Source organism: Varanus komodoensis, unplaced genomic scaffold (genome assembly GCF_004798865.1).
Source record: "Varanus komodoensis strain SLA01 unplaced genomic scaffold, ASM479886v1 scaffold5, whole genome shotgun sequence".
NCBI lineage: Eukaryota > Metazoa > Chordata > Lepidosauria > Squamata > Varanidae > Varanus > Varanus komodoensis.
Window position 1 is genome coordinate 29,087,283 of NW_025336087.1, and position 24,739 is coordinate 29,112,021.

The window sequence follows — 24,739 nt, forward strand, 5'->3', positions numbered from 1 at the left end:
CCAGTATCCAATATTTACAGCATCATTCTAATTTCAGTGGCAGTTTTAAATCTAAAAAGTTTACATGCAAGAGTTGCACAGAGCTTCCTTATCTGATTTTGTAAACAAAATGGCTTGTTCTCTAGCTCTTTTGAATGGGGATGGAGAAGAGGAAAATCACATTCTTCGGAAGGCTTCTAAGTCTTCAAGTGGCTTAGAAGGCTTCTAAGCCTTCAAAGTGAACTTAGTATCATGCTACTTTATTCACAGAAATAATTGAAGAAACCTAAAACATGTCACTACTTAAAGCAAATTACTTCACAAGTTTAAATGTCTTTCTAAATTACAGCAAACTAATGTTTAATTTGAAGGAAAGCTTATAAAGCAGTCCTACTTGAAAAGAAAATTGTCACGAGGAATTCTGAATATACATGTATTTATTAATTAAGTATCAAAATGTAAGGCACCAGGCAGAGCACCAATTTCATTGTAGACTGTTTCATCTTTGGGATGTTTTCTGGAATTCTGGTGGCTAAATTCTGTATGTCTTGCTCCTCTGAAACTGATGGGAGAACACCATGCAGAAGAAATAGCAGACCGGCAAGACAGAAGACCTTATCAGATCATCAAAGGCAGGGGTCTCAAACTCGCGGCCCGCAGGCCAATTGCCGGGATGGGTGGGGCATGGGGGAGGGGCCCTGTGGCCTTCAAAGCGCTGGCGGCACCCAGGCCGGCCGCGGGTTGAGCGGCCCACCACCACCACGGTGGTGGAATACTTGATGCAGCCCACCCTCCCCCAGACTCTACTTCCAGCGGCCCCCAGGTAAGTTGAGTTTGAGACCCCTGATCAAAGGGGATAGAGATGTATGCATTAAGGGAATGAAATCAGGATTGTACCTCTTGATCTTCACATACTAATCAAAGCCCTATACTGTCCAAAAACAGAAGGAAGCCCTACTCAGGCATTCAAAATCTGACTCTGTTAAACACATGAAGAAGAAGAGTACGCTACCCCACAGATCTCCATCACATAGTGGCCATTTTCAGCTGGAAAACTTCCTTACCTGTGAATGCTTTCCCCCAGTTTAAAATCCTCAAAAATTAGAGTTCAAAATCATGAGAAGAACCTCCATGAATAAAGGAAGCAAGGAAACAGCAATTGAGAACCATGGAGGACATATTCATGCCAGTTCCCTCTCTTCACACATTTATTTTTACTACATTTAAAGACCTCAACAGGGACAGAAGATTGTCCATTCTGAGTTTACATTCATTGGAAGTAAGTGGACAGACTCCTGCATGCTGACTGGGATCAAACCATTAATTAGCATCACAGTCTTCCTTTTCTTGAACCAACAGATGTCTGCAGTTCCATCTCCTACACAGAGCTACAAAATTTTCAAGAATGTGTGCAGCTCTGCCCATCCAGTGAACTATGGATCTTTAAAAGGGGTTATGCTATGGTATGGCCTTCTAAATTATCTTGAAGACTTGCCGCAAGCAAGGAAGAATGGATAAAGGGCACTGGTGCTCTTCAACTTCTTGACTAATGATTTAGATGAAGTACAAGGGTCAGTCATTAAACTTGCAGATGATACAAAAATGAGTAGAATAGCAAGCACCCTAGAAGACAGAATGAAGATCCAAGGTGATCTTGATAAACTTGAACACTGGGCTGAAAGCAACAAAATGAGATACAAGAGGGACAAATATTAAGTCCTCCATCTAGGAAAAAGAAACTAAATGCATCAATACAAGATGGGGAATATGTGGCTCAATAGAACTGAAAAGGAAAAAGAATTTGGAGTTATTGTGGACAACAGGCTAAATATGAGCCAACAATGCAATGCAGCTGCAAAAAGGGCAAGTGCTATTTCAGGATGAATTAATAGAAGTATTATTTCCAAATCACAAGAAATAATAGTTCCCCTCTACTCTTCACCAGTCAGACCTCATCTAGAAGTTCTGGGCACCAAGGGTTAAGAAAGATGCAGAAAAATTAGAAAGGGTCCAGAGGAGGGCAACAAAAATAATCCAGGGTTTGGAAACACTGCCCTATAAGGACAAACTGAAAGAACTGAGTATGTTCAGCTTTGAGAAGAGAAGGCTCAGTGGGGAATTGATATCACTAATAAGTACCTCAAAGGCTGTCAACAAAAAGGAAGGTCAAGACCTTCTCTCACTCATACCAGAATGTAGGATATGGAATAATCAACTCAAGTAGCAACAAACCAGATTTAGGCTAGATATCAGGCTTTGCACAGGTTGCAATAGCCTTTGACACAGCAAAGGCTTCAAGCAAATGTACCTAACTTTCAAGTGCATTTCAGAGTGTACAGAAACATTGTACATGCCCTACCTGAATGAAGTCAGGACCAATGGTGCCTCTCTCTAGTCCCCTGAAAGAGCAATCTATTCATTCCTTTCCCTTCAGTGGGGCTGCCCCAGAGCAGGGAGGAGGAGGCAGTCATATAATTCTGTTCCTCCGACTACTCCACTATGGCTTCAGATTGTTTGGACTACAAAATTATATGTTGGTGGAGAAACCACCTGACTGATGACTGTACTGCAGGCTTCAAACACAGAGATCCTTAAAATGAATTAATGTGTTGTAGAACATAATCCTATTCATGTTTAAATAGGCAAAACTCTTCTAATTCCTAGACTGCTGGAAGCTGTGGAGTTTTTCTTTTCTTTTTTCCTTTTTGTCTAAATTTGCTTAGAATTATGCCCTTAGAAACTATCTCAAGCAGATAACACCAATCCAAGGTTTTTACCCTGAGGTGAAAACACAGGTTGCCAACATCTCATGCAATTTCATCCCATCACCATTGCCTCACCCCTGCTTCTGGCTGCATGCCTTATGAGGGCATGCTCAAGCCTTGCAAGATTTCAGGCACTGGGTATAGCAAGAACTTGGCCAATTGGAGCCCACAGCTGCTTACTCTGGCCTCACGGAAACAAAAGTAAGAGGAAATAGAGGATGGGGAGCAGTTCTAGGAGATCCAGCAGCTGCTCTCACTGTGGCAAATGCCATGGCAAGAAAGTAGCTCATGAAGATCCCCAGAGCCCCTGCTGGAGGAGGAGGTTGGCTCACCCAATGCAGACAGGTGATGGAGAGCAGCACAATTTGCCACTCACTCCACCTGCTCTGCCACAATGCAGGCTCCTCAGTCTGCCTCATGACAGGGCCAACCCTGAATCCTGAGGTTCCCCCCACCCCAGTTCCATCAATATGCCTACCACATTTGGGGAACTTAGCTTTCATGGCTGTGCCAGACCAAAAAACAGATGTCTTCCATTCTTCTTATGAAGAAGACCCCGAGGGTATGGAATGGGCTTTCACGAGAGGTCACTGAGGCCCCATCGGTGAGGGTGTTCAAAGATAGGCTGGACATGCACATGGTGGGCATATTGTGAGTGGAGCCGGCTGGAGCCGGGGGTCAGACTAGATGGCCCAGGAAACCCCTTCTGAATCGCGCTGTTTCTATGTTTCTTATAAATTATTGTGGCAAAAATCACTTCAAGAGAGAATTCATCTTCTTTCAAGTACTAATTCTTGCAGTACTTTCATAGAAAAGTATGCAACAAAAACAGAATTTAGAAGAAACTTACCTTCACTGATTTCTCCTTTGCACTGTGATAATATAATTGCTTCAGTCCATGCTAGTGGAAGATCCACATACTTCCCACAACCCAGTGTGCTAAGACCCGCTCGTCTCTGTTTGGAAGGTAAAGGGTAAAGTGACAAACTGTGTGTTGTTGGGGAGAGAACTTAGCATTTTAAAAACCATTTGAAAAGTCCATTTCCTTACACTGCAGTTTGTGCATATTTAAAAACAGCATTATTAAGGGATTGCTTGTACAAGACACAATAGCTGGAGCTAACAAGGAAGGAATGCTTAATCCCTCAGGTTAACACTTAAATAAAAAGATAAATGCGTAGCTATAATTATAATGTTATTACCACGTGAAGTAGTTTGCAACAAAAGCAATTAATTACTAGCTCTGTATCATAGTAACGACTTGCACTGAGTCGTTGTGAAGAGGCTCTTGTGCTACCATCAAATTAGGACTGAACCAAAGAAGCCAATTCTGTCAAGATGCATTCCATGTTCTACAGCCATCCTGGGTTTGTTCTTCAAAAATTAATTTGGTTGAAATCTTAAATGCTATTCTTCTATGACATGGATTAGTCCTGATGTGAGCACAGGTTTGTCAGTGCCACTTGACCAGCATTTAAACAACCTGAGAAGAGGAGGAAATGTCTTTTTCATTTTCTGTACCATTCATTTGTATCTGCGTATAGTTAAATGAATTATTGTATTAGCTATAATGTTCCAATCAATGGTTGAGCACATACTCAGCATGTGAACAGTCCCAAATCTGATCCCAAGCATTTCCAGTTAGGACTGGGAAAATCTCCTGCCCGAAACACTGGAAATCCTGAACCAGTGTAGTCTGGGGACACATGTGGTGATTCACAAAACTGTTTTGGGCATCGCAACAAAATGTCCACACTGTAAAGGAAAGCATCAACAAACACCTGCCATCTTCATTTCTTAGAATGTCTCTGAGGCCCATATGTGGCTCAAAGACATTCATGGGAAAAGAAATGGGAGTTAGGAACTTCATTATTAAAAAAATGAATGTGTGAAGGGGAGGGAACCCTGACAGGCACCATGAATGATGTTTGAGGGTAGCCCAGAGGTGCTGCATTGCCAAACCCTGATTTGGGCAACACTGGCCTAGATGGCCAATGGTCTGACCAAATAAAGGCATCTTCCTGTGTTCTTCTTGAAACATTATTGCAAAACCTAAGAACTACATAAAAACACCTTTCTTGCCTTTTCCCAGTTATTTTTAGGAAACATCAACCTGAAAACAAAAATGGAGGAAAAAACCAACAAATACTTTACTTATTTTTAGTTATGAAATTTCTTATTCATTTCAGATGTCTAGTACAAACCATTTTATGGATGTTCTCTCTGTGGAGATTTTGTTAAGGTAATTTTGTTTTAAAGTTGTTTCTTTCCATTGCTTAAACAAAAGCTATATTCAGCACAAGTGCTCTGGCTTTTATTATGTGTTACAGGTCCTTAGCTATCAGTACAAGCAATGGGACATTTATTGAAGCAATCTTTTCTGTTTTATTGTTTTTGTTTTGCTTTTTTGTGCTCCGATATAGAAATTCACCCAGCAGTGAATTCTGTTGGATACCTGCATCAGTGAGTCTCTCATTTCAAATGATCAGTACAATTCAGTAAAGAATATTAAGGTAAGGACTGCCAAATTTCAGAAATGACAGAATCTACAGATCTCTGGCACACCGAGGGAATTTCCCGCTTCTGTCTTCTTTTCTTCCCTCAGTGCTTTTACCAGAGTTATGTCTTGATTTAGTACATTTCAATTAGTTCAGTTCCATTTATTTCTCAATAGCAAATCAGCCTTCTACATATACATTTAAATCAATTGCATGAATTTTTATTAAACTGGTTAATTTGCACATGAATAAAACAGTAGTTCTGACAAAATCATACTGTTTTTAGAACAGCAACAAGCCATTATTACTTAAAACAACAACAGCCAGGAATATGGGATTATTCTAATTCAGTGTTTTTCTGCAAACTGGTCTTCTGCTGCTGTTCTTTCCTGCTAATTTTTAACTTTCAATCCCTGTTGCTCTTTTGAATGTCAAGTGGTGGAAGGAACAGCTCATAGTTTGTGAACAGGAAAAGTACTAATTTACGTTCTGCTGCTGCAGTTAATCAGACATACTTTTAATTGAGAAAAAAAGTTTTGATGACTGAAAATTGATTAAATGGTATATTTACATGTTCACTTGGAAGTAAGTCCCACTATGTTCATTAAGGCTTATTCCTAAGCAAACATATTTAGGACTTGCAATTTAAGGATTTCTCTACACAAGGCATTTCTTCATTCACAGAAATCTGTAGAATCTTTTCATGTTACAGTGGTACCTCGGCCCACGAATGCCTCAGTCCATGACCAAATCGAATCACAAACAGAAATTTTGCCTCAGGTCACAAACTCCACATCAGGTGACGATCACGAGCGCGCTGGGGGGGAGATGGAAGACCCCCCCCCCGAGCGCGTCCGTGATCGCCCCCATTTCCCACCCCAGCATGCCCACTTCGAATTTGGTATTAAAAAAAAAATTAGTTACAGAACAGATTAACCTTATTTACATTGACCCTTATGGAGAAATTTGACTTGGCTCACAACCAATTTGGGTCACGACCAGAGTCCTGGAACAGATTAAGTTCCTGAGCCAAGGTACCACTGTATTTTCCTCCTGCAGGGCCTTTCCTGTGTTTTGTAGCCATTTTTGTAGGGTTGGGTTTTGTTTGTTTTGTATTTTTTTTAAGAATGAGGATAATGAGCTATTGAACTTCAAATTGGAACAAGCACTTTGTGTATTGTCACAAATACACTATACTGTAACTCTTCCACAGTGCCATCTTGTGCTTAGTTAACAAAATATAAAGACAGAGAAATGAAAACCCAATAGATGGGAGAGGGGAACATACAAAGGATGCACTTTTCTTTCTTCAGTGACAAGGAAAGTCAAAGCCTCAATAAAGTGGTAGGTTAACCCTCTCATGTATAGAAGCCCTAAATGACCTTCCTTTTCAATGCCACAGTTCCCACAAACACTGCTGAGTCAAACATCCTATGTGAGAGTTCAATGCACTTCATATCCTTTAAGAACAACCAAGCTCATAGATGCAATCATTTAGTATTCCCATGCATTTCCCAAATACATAAATGCATGTATTTGAGAAGAGTAATTTACATAAGTATATGTTGTAAAATATGAAAAGAGGAACAGCCCACAGGACAGCCATCTGGGGAGATTGCACATCCGTTTGAGCTGGATTTACATACATAGCAGTTAAGCTAGAAAACCTAAGTCAGGGGTAAGGAATGTGGGATCACCAGATGTTATTGGACTCCGACTTCCCTTAGCCCTGCCAGGAAAAAAAATCAATAATGAGGAATGACGGGTTGCAATACAGCATTCCCCATGCCTGACCAAAGTTTTGGCACATACATTAGACACCTAGCTATACCCATCTTTCTCCTGAAGTCAGGGGAGAGTATTTTCATTATTTAAATGGTGTCAAGTAGTAGTGGCCAAACAAATGAAGTGAAACAAACTGAAACAAAATCCAAACAAGAAGTGCTGGTGGTATAGAGGCAATCCACTTAGCCCATTAGCACAGGTATGTTCCTAGAACTTGCACTCCTCTTATATATCCAAGGGATGGTGGGTGTGAAGACTGGTTTGTATCAACTACATTGCTTTGTATCAATCCACCCAAGGAGGTCCTCCTTTAAGCATGAGATGACAATAATTTCCTAAGGTTGTGAAAAGCACTGAGAACTGGCAAGCACCCATGCATCTGTAAACTCAATGACTATAATGCATTTTACACAGAGCATTTCAGTTGATGCAAAATGCAGCCTTCTGTTTATCGACAAATAGGGTGGCAAGAATACATCCGATTCTGTACCACAGCCCTCTGCTACTTCTTTGCTTCCAGTGGGCTTTCAAAGAGGACTTACACAGTTTCTGCTTATGTTCATTTGCAGTCAGAATCCTGCATAGCTCAGGAAATCTCTCTCCCCTCACACACCCTCATTTTTTGATATATGCCGAGAGGGCATGCTTGATATTTCTTCACTGACAAATTTGTAGAGATGCACAAGATGGTCTTTTCAGAATTGGCTTCCACATTCTGTTACCGACTGTCTACACAAGAGAAGGCTGTATGAGCTTGAGCCTAGAAGCCTCTGGAACATGTTTCAAAATATTCTTGTCCTCTCTACTTTTCAGTAATGTTGTAGAAGATAGTATAGAAACACAATAATAAATGAGATTACCTTATGTATCAGTGAATTTTATTTCATTGATATAAACATATAAGTGTATGTATGTATGTTCCATAGGAATAATCCCTAAATTTGACAGAAGGCTGATCTATCCAAAATCTCCCAAACATCATTAAAAGTAGATTATATGATGAAATGGAACTGGGAGTGGGGGAAAGAGAGAGAGAGAGAGAGAGAGAGAGAGAGAGAGAGAGAGAGAGAGACTGAGACATATATGCCAGTGCTACTTTTGAAAGCTTTGTTTAATTTTATGCATTCTTTGTGCCAGATGAAAAGGGAAAAGAGAGAGGCAGATTACAAGGAAAAACTTCTACTGAACATTCATAATATGCAAATAACTTCTTAAGCTTGCCACAAAAAGTATAATCTTTTCATTTGGATATCAATAGAAATAACTTTAGTCCCACGGTGCTCTTGATTGTGTTTTTTTGAAGAGCAGTGTTATTGCTTTTAAAGTATCTTTTCAATTCAAACTGCTGCTTTATTTCTACATATTACCTTCCTTTTGCTGAATAAAAATTATTCAGAATACTCATATCCAAACAGCATTCCGGTCAAATATTATTTTGCCAAACACCACTAAATATAACTTCAACACTTAACAGTCAAGCTAAAAAAATAATATTTTGTATTAGATATATTTTCATTCATTCTTCACCATAAAGTATAATAGTAAAAATTCAAGATCAGCAGATGGTCTTTATGAATGTTCCTTTACAAATCCTGTAACCCTTGTATATACAAACCTCACATCTGGCAAGCATTTTTTTAGCCACTTCTATGAATTTTTCTTTTTCTTCTGTTTTTAGTGCATTATTGAAATCCTCAATGAATACTTCTGTAACTTCAAGTGGGTTCCTGAAAAAGTAACCAGTAAAGAATTTTGATTTGATTTGATATTTCATAAATACACCATATCAATATTCCAAGTATAAAGTAAAACAAAAGAAAGCTTACTTAATTTTGAAAACCACATCTGACCTGTAAAGTATAGAAATGTTTCTTTAATTCAGAGGACTGCATTTGTTTCTTTGTAAAGACCAGTAAGTACATGAACAGGGACCATCTGTGAGACAACAGGGTGGGAGGGGGGCTTTGCCTTCAGGGCTTCAACTCTATGAGAGATGAAGCTGTTCTTGCTATAAGCACATCCATATCTTACAAAAATCCAGTGTTTAAGCCCTGGCCCAACTATTTTGCACAGCTGAAAGGAAAGCAAATAAAATGCATTTGTAACTGATAGATGCAAGCTAACCCAAAATCTATACCACACCTTCAAAGAAAAAGGGAACAAGACAAAAAGCTGATTGAGTGGCCAGCAAAACCACATGACATGAGACCATTACAGACATAAAAAAACAAATTACAAAGCCAGATTCCTATTTAAACCAGAGAGAAAAGCAGGTTGCTTACCTGTAACTGATATTCTTCGAGTGGCCATCTGTGCATTCACACATATGGGTGCTGCGCCTGCGCAGTGCCTAGGCCGGAAGATTAGAAAGCTCTAACGGTTTTTGGTGGGAAAAACTCCTCTCCCCTCCCCCTCAGTGGTATAAATAGAGCAGAGTGTCCGCCATTTTACTCAGTCTTGAAGACCAAACGTTCGCCCTCTAGAGGTTGAGAATAAAATCAACAAGAAGCATCATCATATCCCAACGGTACCGATGAATATTAGAGTATGGTACTGAGAAAAAACATCCACTCACCGACACCGAGTGGGGCCGGCAGGTGGGTTGTGTGAACGCACAGATGGCCAATCGAAGAACATCAGTTACAGGTAAGCAACCTGCTTTTCTTCGTTGTGGCCTCTGTGCATCACACATATGGGTGATTCGCAAGCTTACCAAACTCAAAGGAGGGAGGTGTTGTCATCAAAGAACAGATGAAAGAACAGCTCTGCCGAAAGAGCAGTCCTGCCTTGCGCGTACATCAAGCCAGTAATGCTTGGCGAAGGTACATGGACCAGCCCACGTTGCAGCTCTGCAGATATCCTGAAGCGGAACCCCTGCGGCAAAGGCGGACGAAATCGCTACTGCTCGTGTGGAGTGACCTTTTGGAGAGACAGGTAAGTATATTTTCGATAGCTGGTAAGCCAAGACGATAGTCTGGGCAATCCAATTAGAAAGTCTTTGAGATGTGATCGACGATCCCTTGTCATGCTCAGAGTACTTAACAAAAAGTTTATTAGTACTACGGAAAGATTCAGTATGGGATCTGTAAAAGGCCAAGCAATGGCGAACATCAAGCGTGTGCAGGGCCCATTCTATCAGATTCGAAGGCAATGGAAAGAACGCCGGCAAAACAATGTCTTGACTCAAGTGGAATGGGTTAGCCACTTTAGGGAGAAAGGAAGAATCCATCCGAAGAACGACTTTTTCCTTACGGAAATTCAGAAATGGTGGGTTTATGCAAAGAGCACAAATTTCACTTGTTCTCCGAGCTGATGTTACTGCTATGAGGAAAGCCGTTTTCCACGACACAAGGCGTAGGTCCACAGTTGCCAAAGGTTCGAACGGTGGCTTAATAAGCACTTGGAGTACTGCAGAAAAGCTCCACGTTGGCATAGCAGGTCGGATAGACGGATGTAAGTTCTGTAATCCCCTAATAAAGTGTCGAACCAGCGGTTGAGAGAAAACTGATAAGCCGTGGACAGCGCCATGATAATGGGATATGGCGGCTGCATAAACTTTGATGGATGATGGTCTAAGTCCCGAGTTATACAGTTCCAAGAGAAATTGCAAGATATTGTCAATTGAAGCCATCCCAGGAAGAAAGGAGTGGCACTCTTCAAAAGATGAGAATCTTTTCCATTTAGCCGCATAAGAGCGATGAGTGGACGGTCTCAATGCATATTTGAGAATCGTCTGAATTTCTTGGTCAGTAGCCGTCGGTACTGAAGCGATTGCTGTCGGATCCGAAGTAGGAGCTGTATGTACAGTTTGCTGAATAGAGTTCTCCATAGAGTGGGGTGTTGTCGGTATCAACTCAGTGAAATGGCTTAGCTGATCCGCCATGCCGTCAACTTCAGGGAGGATATATCTGGATGCCAGATCGCTCCGCCTTGTTGCGTTAACACTTGAGGAAGAGTTGGTAGGCGAAGAAACGTTCCTCTGGATAGTCACAAAAGAGTGGCAAACCATGGTTGCCTCAGCCAGCACGGAGTTACCAATATCCCTGTGGCATTGTCTTGGGCTATTTTCACCACCACTTTTGTTAGAAGTGGGATCGGAGGGAATGCATAAAAAGTCATGCTGTTTGAAGGGATCATAAGAGCATCCCCCATCGATCCCGATCCGATGCCCGCTCTGGAGCAGTACAGGGCACACACTCTGTTGTCCCGGGTGGCAAACAAGTCCATGTCTAGGTAACCCCACAAATGGAAGAGTTTCTTGCAAACTTGTCTGTCCAACTCCCATTCGTGGGTTGTTGACATCTGTCTGCTCAACATATCTGCTTTTATGTTGTTGGTTCCTGCCAGGTGAACCGCCAAGAGCATTATGCTCCTTGGTATGCACCAATCCCAAATGTCCATCGATAGGCGTGCTAAGGCCAGTGATTTTGTGCCGCCCTGCCTGTTGATATAGAAAACAGCATGTATGTTGTCTGATGCAGTCTGGACAACTTGACAGCATAGCACAGTCTTGAAAGCCTTGAGGGCGTTGAAAATTGCCAGAAGTTTGAGGAAGTTGATGTGTTTCCTTGCTTCTCGTCGGTTCCAAGTACCTTGGTCCCGAAGTCCCGAACATGCTGCACCCCATCCCAGGAGGGATGCTTCGGTGCACAGGGTTGTTGTTGGCCGAGGCAGTCGAAATGGGATGCTGATAGACAGGTTGCCTGGGATGGTCCACCAAGTCAGAGTATGAAGGATCGCAAATGGAATCCGGATCAGCTTGGTGGAAGGATCCCATTGCAGGTGAAATGAAGCATTGAAAAACAGTTGCATGGGCCGCATACGCAGCCTGGCATACGGGACAATGGCAACTGCAGCAGCCATGTGCCCAAGTAGTCTCTGAATGGATATGGCTGGAACCGTTCTGTGCAGTCGGATTCGACGAAAGTGATTGTATAAGGCATCTTGACGTTCCGGAGGAAGAAAGGCTCTTTCCCGTGTAGAGTCGAGATGTGCCCCGATGAAGTGGATGACCTGCGTGGGAATAAGGGACGATTTCTCGTGGTTAATGCACAGGCCAAGATCATCGAGTAGAGCGCAGGTTACTTGTATAGCAGACAGAAGATCTTGTTTAGTTTGCGAAACGATTAGCCAATCGTCTAAATAAGGGTATATTTGCACTCCCCGTGTTCGTAAGTGTGCGCATACTGGCGCCATACACTTCGTAAAAACTCGAGGGGTGGTAGCCAGGCCAAAAGGCAGAACATTGAACTCGAACAGATCGGACCCAACAGTAAAACGTAGGAAGCGTCTGTGCGAAGGATGGATAGAAATATGAAAATAGGCATCCTTCAAGTCCAGTGAGGCGAACCAATCCTCCCTCTTCAGTAACGGAAAAATATTCTATAAAGTGGTCATTCAAAACTTTCTTGGTTTGATGTATGTATTAAGAGTCTGTAAGTCCAGAATCAGATGAAGACCACTGTCCCTTTTTGGGACCATAAAATATCTGGAATAGAAGCCATGCAATCCCTCCGATCGGGATAGTTGTCAAATTGCTCCCTTGAGAAGCAACTGAGAAACCTCGTCGCATAGCACCGATGAAGAAGGTGCAAAACGGATTGGGCTCGATGGAGGGATGACATCGAATTCTATCCTATATCCGAACTGAATGATATATAACACCCACCTATCAGATGTAATGGACTCCCAGATGGGGAGTCGGCCCTGGAGCCGGTCCCCAAAAGGGAGAAGGGAAGGTGGTGTTGGAAGAGAGAGGATGGTTCACCCAGACCATCAACATGGGTGTTTATTGGTGTCAAAGCGTTGACAGCCCTGGGAGAAGCGTTGTTGCGGTTGCTGCCTCCGACGTTGCTGTCATTGCTGATATTGCTGTCGAGGGTGGTATTGTTGGTTCCAATAGGAGGGACGAGACCACTGCCACTTACGCTTCTGTTGAGGGAGCTCCATGCGGTGCGCGGTCATGCGCGATTCGTGTATCGCCTTTAACTTGCGGTCGGTCTTCTGATGGAAAAGACCGGTGCCATCAAATGGCATTTCCTCGATTCTGCATTTCGTTTCGTCAGGGAAATTATGGTTGCACAGCCACGCATGTCGGCGCAAGGAGATGGCATTGACGAGAGCCCTCAAATTCGTGTCTACATGGTGTCTTATGGTAGACAACTGTTGCACCGCCACCTGCATCGCTTCTTTGATGAAGACCCTGGCGAGGTCCACTTGGTGGTCTAGAAGGGAGGAAGCAACATTATCCAGCTTTTGCATGATGAAGTACTGGTAACGTGCCAGTGTTGCTTCGTAATTCGATATGCGTACACCGAGCCCAGAGGCTGCATAGACTCAGTGCGCAAGCATATTGATTTTCCTCCCTTCCTTGTCTCGAGGGGCAGTGTGTCCCCTGGACTCCCTGCCCTGGGAAGATTCAACCACAAGAGAGTTCATTTTCGTGTGACAGAGCAAAAAAGGAATATCGTCCTCTCTAACTCTGTAAATGGCTTCATACCAGCGGGAGGTAGCTTGTGGTTGATCCCAGGGCTGGACCATAGCCTGGCGAAGTGTAGTAATTAGCGGCAGGGCTATGGTTGTGGACTGCTCTCCCCGAACAACGTCATAGAACCGAATTGTAGAAGGACCTGGCCAGTGCTGGGCTTCGATCTCAAGAGACCGAACGAGGTGGGACATGAGCTCCGTAAAGGAGACATGTGGTTCATCAGGTGAAGCAAGCCCTTGGGAGGTAATCACAACATCAGGGGATGTCGAGTCGACCTCCAACTCCTCCGAGTCTTCATCATAGCAATAGTGGTCGCTCAAGGAGGAGGTTTCAGGAGAGGTTAGACGTCCTCTCTCCACACGCCTCGACGTGGATGGTATGTCTGTCAGGACCAATGGTGATCTACGATCCCGAGGAAAGTACGGATATGGCTGATAACCACCCCAGCCGAGGGGGGGGCACCATATCCAGGGATCAACCAATCTTCATCCCAATGTTCAGACGAACGGCTGCGATGCCTGGGAGGCGATGGCAAATCTACAGGCGGCTCAGTTGTAGGCACTGGGGTTGGAGAATGTTCCCTCGGTGGGGAGTCTCTAATCTCACCATCAGAGATGGACTCCCGAAGCGGCTCCTCCTGTTGTTGAGGCGGCACGCTCTCAGGCCAAATGGTTGGCCTGGGGGATCCCGACGGAGTCACCTGCATAGCGGATTGCAGGGCCAGTCCTGAAGGAGTCGGTACCGTGGCAGCAGTCGGTACCAAGAAGCCCGATGAACCTGAGCCCCCGTGTTTGGGGCGGTCGGGTTTTTTGTTCTTGTGAGCGGGCTTGTCCGCCTTCTCCTTCCTTGGCTTCTTATGAGTGGAAGGTTTATCCAAGCCAGTGTGTTTGCGCTTCTCCCATTTCTTAGCTGGAGAGGAAGGTGGCAACTGGGCCTCCAGAGAAGTGGCGCCTTCGTCCGAAGGGCACTGCGGAGGAGTGGCGGAAGTCGAAGCAGGGCGCTTCACAGGAGCGCTCGCAGTGGGGGTGGAGCACTGAGGAGGCGCGGCTGAAAAGGAACCAGGCCGTAAAAGCAGTTGGTTGGATTGCATTAAGGCCTGGTCCCAGAGGAGTTTTCGGAGACGATTCTCCCTATTCTTCCTCGCTTGCTTGGTAAACACCAAGCAATGGCCGCATTTGTCAGTTCTATGCCCCTTGCCAAGGCAGAGGAGGCATAGATCATGTGGATCTGCAGGCGACATTTGAACCCACATTCGATGCAATTGCAGAATGCCGCTCACTGCGCCATCGCGAAAAGGAAGAAAGAAGACAGCATTGAGGGTAAGATAATATTTTTTGTTTTTTGTTTTAGAAATGAGGGAAGGATTTATGAAGAACTGGGAAGAGAAACAAACTTGGAGTATAAGAATAGTTTAACAAGAGATAAGTGTAAAAGCGGGCAAGAAGCACAAAGATCTAAGCGAGGGATGAACAGGCATGAGGCACAGCGGTCGCAAAGACTGAGTAAATGGCAGACAGTCCGCTCTATTTATACCACCAAGGGGGGGAGGGGAGCGGAGTTTTTCCCGCCAAAAACTGTTAGCTTTCTAATCTTCTGGCCTAGGCACTGCGCAGGCGCAGCACCCATATGTGTGATGCACAGAGGCCACAATGAAGAACTCTAGTTTAAGGGTACCCCAAAGCTTCCTGGATTTGTGACAAATTGGTTAGTTGTTGCTGTTGTTGTTGTTATTATTAACATTTCTATGCCGCCCCTTGCTGAAGCCTGATGGTTGACTGATGGGCAGTTAGCAATTGCTGGATACTTGGCACTATAAGGACTACCATCTACCACATGATCCTACCCAAAACCTACTTCTTTAGAGGCTCTCCACTAATTCCGCCCTCCCTCTTAGGTAAGGTTGGTGATGTGTTCTATATCTAGAAGGCTTTCTAGCGTATGGTTCTAGCTACGTTAAATGACTATTTTATTTGTTATGCTGGATTTTAGCTTCTGTCTGCTTAAGCTGTTTTTATGAAAGTTGTTACCAAGTTTTTAATGAATTTTTTACAGCAGGTACCCTGTGGCAAACGGCAAGTTCCAAAATTCTCTTTCAGGAGCAGTTTGACACATCATTTAGGGATGATGAATACATATCAAAATGGTTTCCTGACTCTGTGTGCTTCCAGGCAGAAGACTCCTAAACTACCAGTAAGAAGGCAATGTGCAGCTATTCTTTTTCTTCTTAGATTTTCTGCAGTAAGAAAAAAAGATGTAAGAAGTAGTAGGAAAACATAGGAAGCTTACACATGAAAAGTGACAATGTCAAGAAGCACCCCAAAATTCTGTGAAGAGGGCTGTTGCTATAGAGGTCTTATCTAGAAGCACACTCCAACTTTTAGAATGGTAAGATACAGAGTACATTAGATGAAAAAGAAGATTTAGACCAGGGGTCTCAAACTCAACTGACCTGGGGGCCTCTGGAAGTAGAGTCTGGGTGAGGCTGGGCCGCATCAAGTATTCCACCACCGCGGCAGTGGTGGGCCGCTCATCCCGCGTCTCTCCCGGAGGCTGGCCTGGGCGCCACCGGTGCTTTGAAGGCCACAGGGCCCCTCCGCCAAGTCCCGCCCGTCCTGGCGCACAGCTTAGAGGGAACATTACACCCAGGGTAACAACTCACACAGGTGCGTGTGAGAAAAACGTGCGGGCCGCACTATCACTAAACTTTGATATCAAGTAGGGGCCACAAAATATCGTCCCATGGGCCGCAATTGGCCCGTGGGCCACGAGTTTGAGACCCCTGATTTAGATTATAATTTCAGATTTCCTCCAGCTGTAGAAAGAGGAATAAAAGCAAGTCCTATTATTCCCTAAGTTACAGGAAAGTCCAATGAAAAATCATCTCTCATTTGTGTTGTTCTTACTAGTATGAATTCTACAAAATAACTTTGGCCTCATCATTTGATTGATACCTACTACCAGAAATGTATGCTGTAGTAGTATGATGTAGTCTTATGCAGAAAGACTGGAAGGTTGAATTGGTCACATAGCCTAACACAACTCATCTTAACTAATATTTAACATGACAGTAACATAACTATTTTAATCAATAGCTGATATTTAAAGGAAAGGCAACTTTTAAAAATGTTAATATTTGAGTCTGGGAGCAAAATAGTATGCCTTTGAAAGGGCAAAATGTGTACTTCCTGTTTCTAGGTACTGAAAAGCAACACTGCCACTTTACAATACTGACAACTGTATTGTTTAATCACAGAGTAGTGACCAAGTGCACAAACTGCAACCCGAATCCCACTTATTTATCGCAAAGTGTCAACACTGCAATAAAACCTGAAAACGGAGGTTTTAGTTTAGAAAAAACACCTCACAGCCAGTCCAAGCAAATCTATACATATATCCTTGGCAGCGCACTGACTGGCCATGCTAAAGCTCAGATGAGTTGCGGCTAATTAGTCATGGCTTGTGACATCGTCTGGCGCCACTACTCCTTTCCAAGCATGCACATGGCCCCTGTGTATGCTGTTATCCGATGCTTGGCTGCTGGGGCAATGCTGGGGTGACTTGGCTCGTGTGCTGACAGAGGGCTCTGCGTGCCTGCTGCAGCATGCGTGCCATAGGTTCCCCCCCACTGCCATGGAGGCAGAAGAGTAACTACATTGTTTCTAAGATTATAATGCTTTTTAGAGTGAAACAACAGCAGCTAACATAAAATATTGATGATTAAACACTGTTCTTATAGTTAATCGTAGTGCTGCTTCAAAGATAATGAAATTCCTACATGGAATACATTTCTCTGTAAGAAATTATGCATACTGTTTAATGATTGTACCTCTATATGCTGCGCTGAAGATACAAGTGGTAGGGTGCCAAGGCAGTTTGTATCTTCCCAGCACAAATACCAGGTGTATACACAACATTAAACAGGGGTAAACTTGCCAAATTACAAGGCACTTCTGTTTAAGAATTTCACCTGGAGCCAAAGAGAACTCTCCAGAGTTACAGTTCCTCAAATGAATGCCGGTGAACAACTTAGATATAAATCAATCAGAAATCAATGCATTCTAACAGGTAAAATATGAATTCTTTATTAATTACCACCATTCTGTACCATCCTTGTTACAATTATAAATCTGCCAACTGATAACAATAGTATGGATAAAGATTTTTTAAAAATTATTTCCTATATAACAGGTTAGCATCTGATTTTATGCTTTATGAACTACAAGGTGAACTGCAAATGTTAAGATTCCAAGTCACTCTGTCAAGAATATGAGCAGCTGGAACTGATTATTTTAAGTGAAAGTATTAAACCTCTTAACAAGAAAGTACAAAAATTATCTTTTTTATATCTTATACCTCTGTTATCTTAAGTATTCTAGAACTAGGCTTCACAGAAAATGATTCTAATTTGCTGTTATCAAGAGCATTAATGCAATAGCAAGAACCCAGTGTAACATAATTAAAGAAAATAATAAGGGCAGGGGTGAATACTCATTTTAGGATGTATTTAAGACATAACTACTAAAAATTTCCTACAGTGCTTTCACAGCTTTCCCTTTTAAACTCACTCAGTTTGATTAACTGACTATCTGGCTGATTGATTCATTACATTTCTATACTGCCTTTCTGGAACTAACCTAGGTAGTTTACAAACACTCAGAAAATGGAAGTCAAAAAATAAACACATGGCCAATGTTAAAAACAACCTAAATGTCCTGGATTTGACCTCAGAGAGACCCAAAAGGCAGTCCACTAGAACCAAATGGGTTTCCCTTTGGCAATGAGAGGACACTCTGTGTGACTGGGAGGTGGGCAGTCACCTTTTTGAGCAAGGACACTGGAAGGGAATGCCACCTCTGAGTCAGGCCACCCTCACTGCTTGCCTGGTCTCTCTTGCTCTCGCTCTCGCTCTCGCTCTCTCTCACACACACACAATCTTTCATCCATTGCACATACAGGGACATATTTAAAAGTTGCAGAGGGAGCAAACACTCTTTTCCCCTTGGGCAGTTTGCATTTGTACTTTTCTGTGCTGCAGTCTGGCATGCAGTCCGGGAAACCAGCAAACTGCATGGGAAGAAAAAAAGTGGAAGGAAGGAAAATAAAAGCCCTCTGTTACCATGTACCAAGACAGTGGCCAAAAGGGGGATGGAAAACAAAGGTGGAGCCTGGGAAAGAGTCTAGAGAGCTGGATGGGGAGGCCTTGCTGACCATGTTGTATCTGCAGGCAAAAGTTTCGCTATGGATGCTCTAGGCCAGGAGTGCAGAAGCTCAGGCCCAGGGTCCCAATTCAGTCCTTTGGATTTCCCCAGACGGCCATGTCCCTTCCCCAGCCTCATCTCTTTACCACCCAGTACCAACTGTTTCATAGCTTCCTAGCTTTTTTGCAGTTTCCTGACTCTCGGGAGGTTGAAATGTATCTCCTGTGGTTTAAGTACTGGCAGTTAGACCTTTCAGCTTAATATAAGTGCAGTTTTGACCCCATCACTTTTGCCTTTGAGCCTCCCCACCAGTGAAACCTGGCCCCCAAAAGCTTCTCCAGCCCTCAGGTTGAAACATTCTGCATTCCTGCTACAGAAAGTGTCCCAAGGGCAAAGTCCACAGGTACAGTCCACCAATGATAGCTCCTATAGAGAGCTAATCTCAGCAGGATTCTTAAGGAAATAAGAATGTGGTCTGCTGCTAATAAGGTACGATTTAAGGCATAGTTTAAACTCAAGAGTTCTGTATAAACATTGAAAACCTTTGCCCGCATACCACCAGCAAGTAACAAAAAATAATACTGTTCTATCTTTCTTTGAACTTACTTATGTTTTTGTTTCTTCTTAATTGAAGATGTTTTCAGGTGTTTAGCCAGCAGTCTCTGCAGAAGTTTTTGATGTTCATCATTGGATACAATACCAAATTTGTATACCACTGGCACTTTGATGATAGGCATGTTGTTCTAAAACCAATCTAAAAAAATAAGAATGTGGGAACCATATCAAAACACAATTTTAAGTCTCACTACCTTACAGTAAGTGTATAAATGTTCAGCCAAGTGAATGCTCTTTTTGGTTACTCATTACAGAGAAAAGCTAAAACAATACAGTCATCTATGAAGGAAATTACTGTAGAGCATGTGGTATCAATAGTTCTACTGGGAAACTATATTACTGTTAGATCAGAATAATTAATAACACTAATAAGCTATAAATTAAACCATAACAGGATAATTCAAGAATAATTACAATAGTAAATCTTTTCAATTTACACCCCAATCCACAAAGTTAAGTCAAAGTACTTGGATTCAAACCAAATATTCCATTGATTTTAGCCATACTACTTCAGTTTAACAACTTATTGATCAAACAGTTATATAAGCACTCTTCAATCTCATACTTCAGAGTAGTTCTGTAAAAATTAATCAACCCATCCCATATCTTAGGCAGTCCAGAGATCAAGGTGGGTGACAGAAGTGCAAGGAAGGCCAATCCAAATAGAACAGAGCAGTCAATGCCAGTCAGCAGTCAAAAGCCAGAGAGAGACAAGCCAAGGGGAAGTGGACATCTGGGACCATAGCGGAAGGCAGAGCAGGTAAAGCTGGGCACAGCCCAGAAGCAGAGGCAGGAGCAAGGTAATGGAGCCATCAGAGATTGGCCCCAGAAGGCACAGGGCACTCAGGCAACATCAAGACCCTTCATTGCTAAGGCTGCATCTGAAGGGAAGAGCCGGTTCTTATATAGCTCTTCCCTCAGGGCTCCCAGGTGGTGCCTGTAACATCCCAGGTGGCTGCGATTGACCGTGGACCCAGGGCTACAACCTCCAGGGCTGCTATTCTGGTCTCTGGCCAGAAGAGGGAGCCCAGGTGCTGCCTCAGAACCTCACAAAGCCTGCTTGGGCAGTGGAATTTAGCACTGTCTCCTCCCTCTGCAACTTCCCACACAACTCCAAAATCTCCTTCATAGTGTCTTCCAATCCTCTGCAGCAGGATAGGGTAGGCTTGAGAGGGAGGGGGAATTTGCTTAGCCAGCAGATGACATTCAGCTGCTGTATGGATATAATTGCCCCTCACTCATACAGTGCCTTGCAAAAGCATGCACACATTTAACTTTTTACTTGTCATGTTAAAAGCCAGAATTGAAATGAATCTAATTGGCTTTGTTACCACTTGATATATACAAGATATTCAACACTGTGAAGGTGCAAAATATTTTATTGTGGCACAAAAGTTAAGTGAACAAAAACAAATTGGCACTTCTTGGTTGCATAAATATTCCCCACGACTTCCACTCCAAGTCAATACTGGGTAAAAATGGCAAGTCTTCATGGGGGAGTCTACCAGCTTTGCAAATCTGGATCATGCAATGGTTTCCCATTGTTTCTGGCAAAACTGCTGCAACTCTGTTTGATGGGGACCATTGGTGAATAGCAACTTTGAAGTCTTGCCACAGTTTCTCCATTGAAGTAAGGTCTCAGCTTTGATTGAGCCCTTCTGTGTCATTTTTGTTTGTAGATTATACAAAGTATTATTTTGGCTGTGTATTCAGGATCATTTACATGAACCTCTTCTCCAGTCCCAGATCATTTGCAAACTGAAAGAAGTTTTCCTTTAGAATTGCTCTGTATTTGGCTCTATCCATCTTGCCCTTAATCAGCAACAGTGTATCAGTCCCTGCTGAAGAAACACATTCCCCACAAAATGATGTTACTACCCTCTTGATTTATCATAGTGATAGTGTTCTCAGGTCAATGAGCACTGTTGACTGCGCATTGCATACATGTAGCATTTTGCAAGAAGGTCAAAAAGTCCTACTTCGGCCTCATCAGACTAAAGACCTTTTCACATGTTTGGTGTGTCTCCCACAAGCTTTTTGACAAACTCCAAACAGATTTGATAACAATTTGTTTCAGCAATGGCTTTCTTCTTATAACTCATCCACAAGAGGGGCTCTGGGAACTGATACTCCCAGACATTGAGATGGGAGAAGTGGAGGGATTATACCAAGGCTGCCTTCTCCAGGTGTTCAGGCAGACTCTGAGAACAGTCAGAATCTACAGCTGTCGAGAGGGAGCATGGGACAGATGCTCCAGGAGCCAGCCAAGCCTGGTACAACTCTTGACCCCCATGACCTGGAGTTGGGAGAGAAGAACTAGCCAACTAGCAGGGCAGTGTACAGAGAAGAGGCTTTCCTGCCTCCCAATTGGTCCTCCACAGGGCCCTCCAAGAATCCTCCCCCAAAAAGAGGATTCTCAAAAGTAGTTCCTAGATTGGGTTTAAAAAAAAAAACTGCTCTGGGCATGCTCAGAGACTCGTTCTATGTGATTGTGCTTACTGTGTGTACTTTGGAGAATGAAGAGCTTTTGCAAAGGAATGGTCTGTGGCCTTGAATGTGAGAAGAGTTACCACTGACCTCATTATTATGCTTATTATTTATTGATAAAAAGAAAGGAAAGGGGGGGGGAGGAAGGGGAAGGGGAACGTTATCAAGGAACCTTGTACAAAAATTACATATAATACTAGATGCATGTAATAATAAAACTTGATAATAGTTATTACATCTACCAAATTTGTAACTAAAACTTTGACATGTTAATACTTAGTTAAAATATGCAGTTAAATTAATATTTAATTACAACTAATAGTTATTACATAAAAATTTGCTTTGACATGGGTATCAAGTAAATAATAATAATAAAAATAAGAGAGGTCCGCCTGGCGCCATCGTTATTTGTTTTTCGGCGCCAGGCGAAGACCTTTTTATTTAAGCAGCATTTTAACTGTTAATATTATTGGATTTTATCTGGCCAGGGCGGCTTATTTTATATTGTATTTTTGTATTTTTAATCTAATGTTTATATTTTTTTAATTTAAGATTATATTTTAATTTATTGTTGTAAGCCGCCCAGAGGCTTCAGCGAATGGGGCGGCATAAAAATGTTTTAATAAATAAATAAATAAATAAATAAAATAATTCATTTCCACAAACTCAGAAACAGTTTATTTTTCCTCTTGTTTTACCAAATAAAACAATATCATAAAAAAAGAAGTTAAATTCAAGGAGGAATTGTACTAATTTGATCATTGTACAGATACATAATATCTATAGGTTCTGTTTTTTCTTTGAATTGCTGAATAAAGGCTTAATAGGCTTTCCATTTATCACCAAATTCTTTAACCAGTTTTCTATTTATATTGTTCATTAGTAAATGTATCAGCTAAATCATCCTTACATGAGTTCTATTTTTTTCTTTCAATTATTAAGTAAAATATGCATAATAAGTTTTCCATTTATCATTAAATTATTTGGCCAGTCTTCTATTTACATAGCTGGTTAATTTTGCTATTAGCTTATTTTTCCAGTCTTCATTAGCTGAGCAGACTTTCACTTTCCATTTTGTTGCAATTGTAACTCTAGCTGCTGTTACCTTATATTTAAATTCTTCCCGTATTTCTTGGAAGAGTTTCTGGCAGAATACTCAATAACATATTCTTCATGTTCATAGGAAATTAATTTTAATTTTTTTTCTGTATTTCTTTCCATGTTTTCACTGTATTACACATCCACCACATATGGTAAAAAGACATTTCTGCTTCCTTGTATTTCCAGCACTTTCCATTATAATTCTTGCCCATTTTCTCAATTGTTTTTGGGGCAATGGACCAACAAAAAAAAAATCTTGTACCAATTTTCTCTTATTAGTGCTTGACTAGTTCTAAATGTTATTTCTTTCATCCATAAGGTTTCCCACTGGTGGAAGGGTATTTCTTCTCCAAAATTCTGCATCCATCTTATACTTGTTTTAACTTGTCCAGTTTCAGTGTCATGTTGCAGTAATTACTTGTAAATCTTTCCTAATAAATAATCTTTTTGCTGTAAAATCAACTTTACAAATCCTATCAGCTCTCTTATGGTGCCTCTTCCTAAGTGCATTTCCCTTTACAGTCATAAAAATTAAAAATCCTGATGGAAGATTAATAAAATTGAAAACAGAAGATTTAGAAGGAGGATTACATAATTATTTGTCAGCCAAGATATCAACCAAAGAAATTCAACACAAAATAAAAGTCATGAATTAGAAACAGTTTAATAAGAATTTGGCATTTTGTAAGAAAAAGAGTTAGCCCTCCAGTCTCTCCTTTGATGTCTCCAATAGAAGTATACCATAACAAGCATTTACGGAAAACAATGGTTTTATAACATATGGAGATATGAATGACCAACAAGTAGGAATTAAGCCTTGGCAGAAAATTGAATGATGAAGGAAAAAAGACAGAATGGCTTCTCTACTTTCAATTGTTTTCAAGACTGAAAAGAGTTAACATTGGCCTCTTGATTGTTCCTCTGACTAATGCCCTCTTTACCCAGTCACCGAGTTTTGGTGGAAGGCCTTCTCTAGGTAGAGTCACAGCTGAGCCATGTTCTTTGCATTTTGTAATAATGGATTTAAGAATACTCCAGATGTGTGAGATTTTTAAATAATGAAACCCTGATTGGTGCTTTTGTCCAAATTTATCCCAAGTTTATTTGGTAGCTCCTTGCTCTTCATGATGTGATTTATCGAAATATAAAGGTAAAGTAAAGGTTAAGGTTTCCCCTTGACATTAAGTCCAGTCATGCCTGACTCTAGGGGGCAGTCCATTTCCTAGCCGAGGGAGCCAGTGTTTGTCCTCAGACAGTCTCCGTGGTCCTGTGGCCAGCATGACTAAACACCAAAGTGCACGGAACGCTGTTACCTGCCCACCGAAGTGGTACCTTTTTATCTACTTGCATTTGCATGCTTTCGAACTGCAAGGTTGGCAGGAGCTGGGATGGAGCAACGGGAGCTCACCCCGTTGTGCAGATTCGAATCAGCGACCTTTCGATCTACCAGCTCAGCAGCACAGTGGTTTAAACCACTGCGCCACTTTCCAACAAAATATGGGGTCTTTCTGAAACATGTATTTAATCTAAGATTATGTAGCACTACAATTCCACACAGGTGGACTCCATTCAAATGCTGTGCAGGCAGTGGGTTGCTTATTTTGGGACATCACAGCAAAGAACATGAATACTTAAAGAATACTTCACAGTGCTGAGTATCTTGTGTTCATGAAGTGGTAACAATGCCAATTAAACCCATTTCTATTCCAGGTTGTTATGCAACAAAATCAAAGTCAAAGGGCGGGGCGGGGTGTGTGTGAATACTTCTTCAAGGCACTGTATGTAGCAAGTTTTAGAATAACTTTTTCAAAGCTACATTGGAGG

At 42.1% G+C, this 24,739-nt stretch overlaps 1 protein-coding gene across 1 annotated transcript in view; it reads right to left on the reverse strand.

Annotated features, from left to right (window-relative positions):
- TMEM232 (transmembrane protein 232) overlaps positions 1-19,529 on the reverse strand; it is a 152,482-nt gene extending 132,953 nt beyond the window's left edge. The window contains exons 1-3 of the mRNA XM_044446156.1: positions 19,319-19,529; positions 8,643-8,754; positions 3,595-3,700 (exon numbers count right to left, since the gene is read on the reverse strand). Coding sequence (XP_044302091.1) covers positions 3,595-3,700; positions 8,643-8,754; positions 19,319-19,449 — 349 coding nt within the window. The 5' untranslated portion in view covers positions 19,450-19,529. The remainder of the gene's footprint in view (positions 1-3,594; positions 3,701-8,642; positions 8,755-19,318) is intronic.
- Between the last annotated feature and the right edge of the window lie 5,210 nt (positions 19,530-24,739).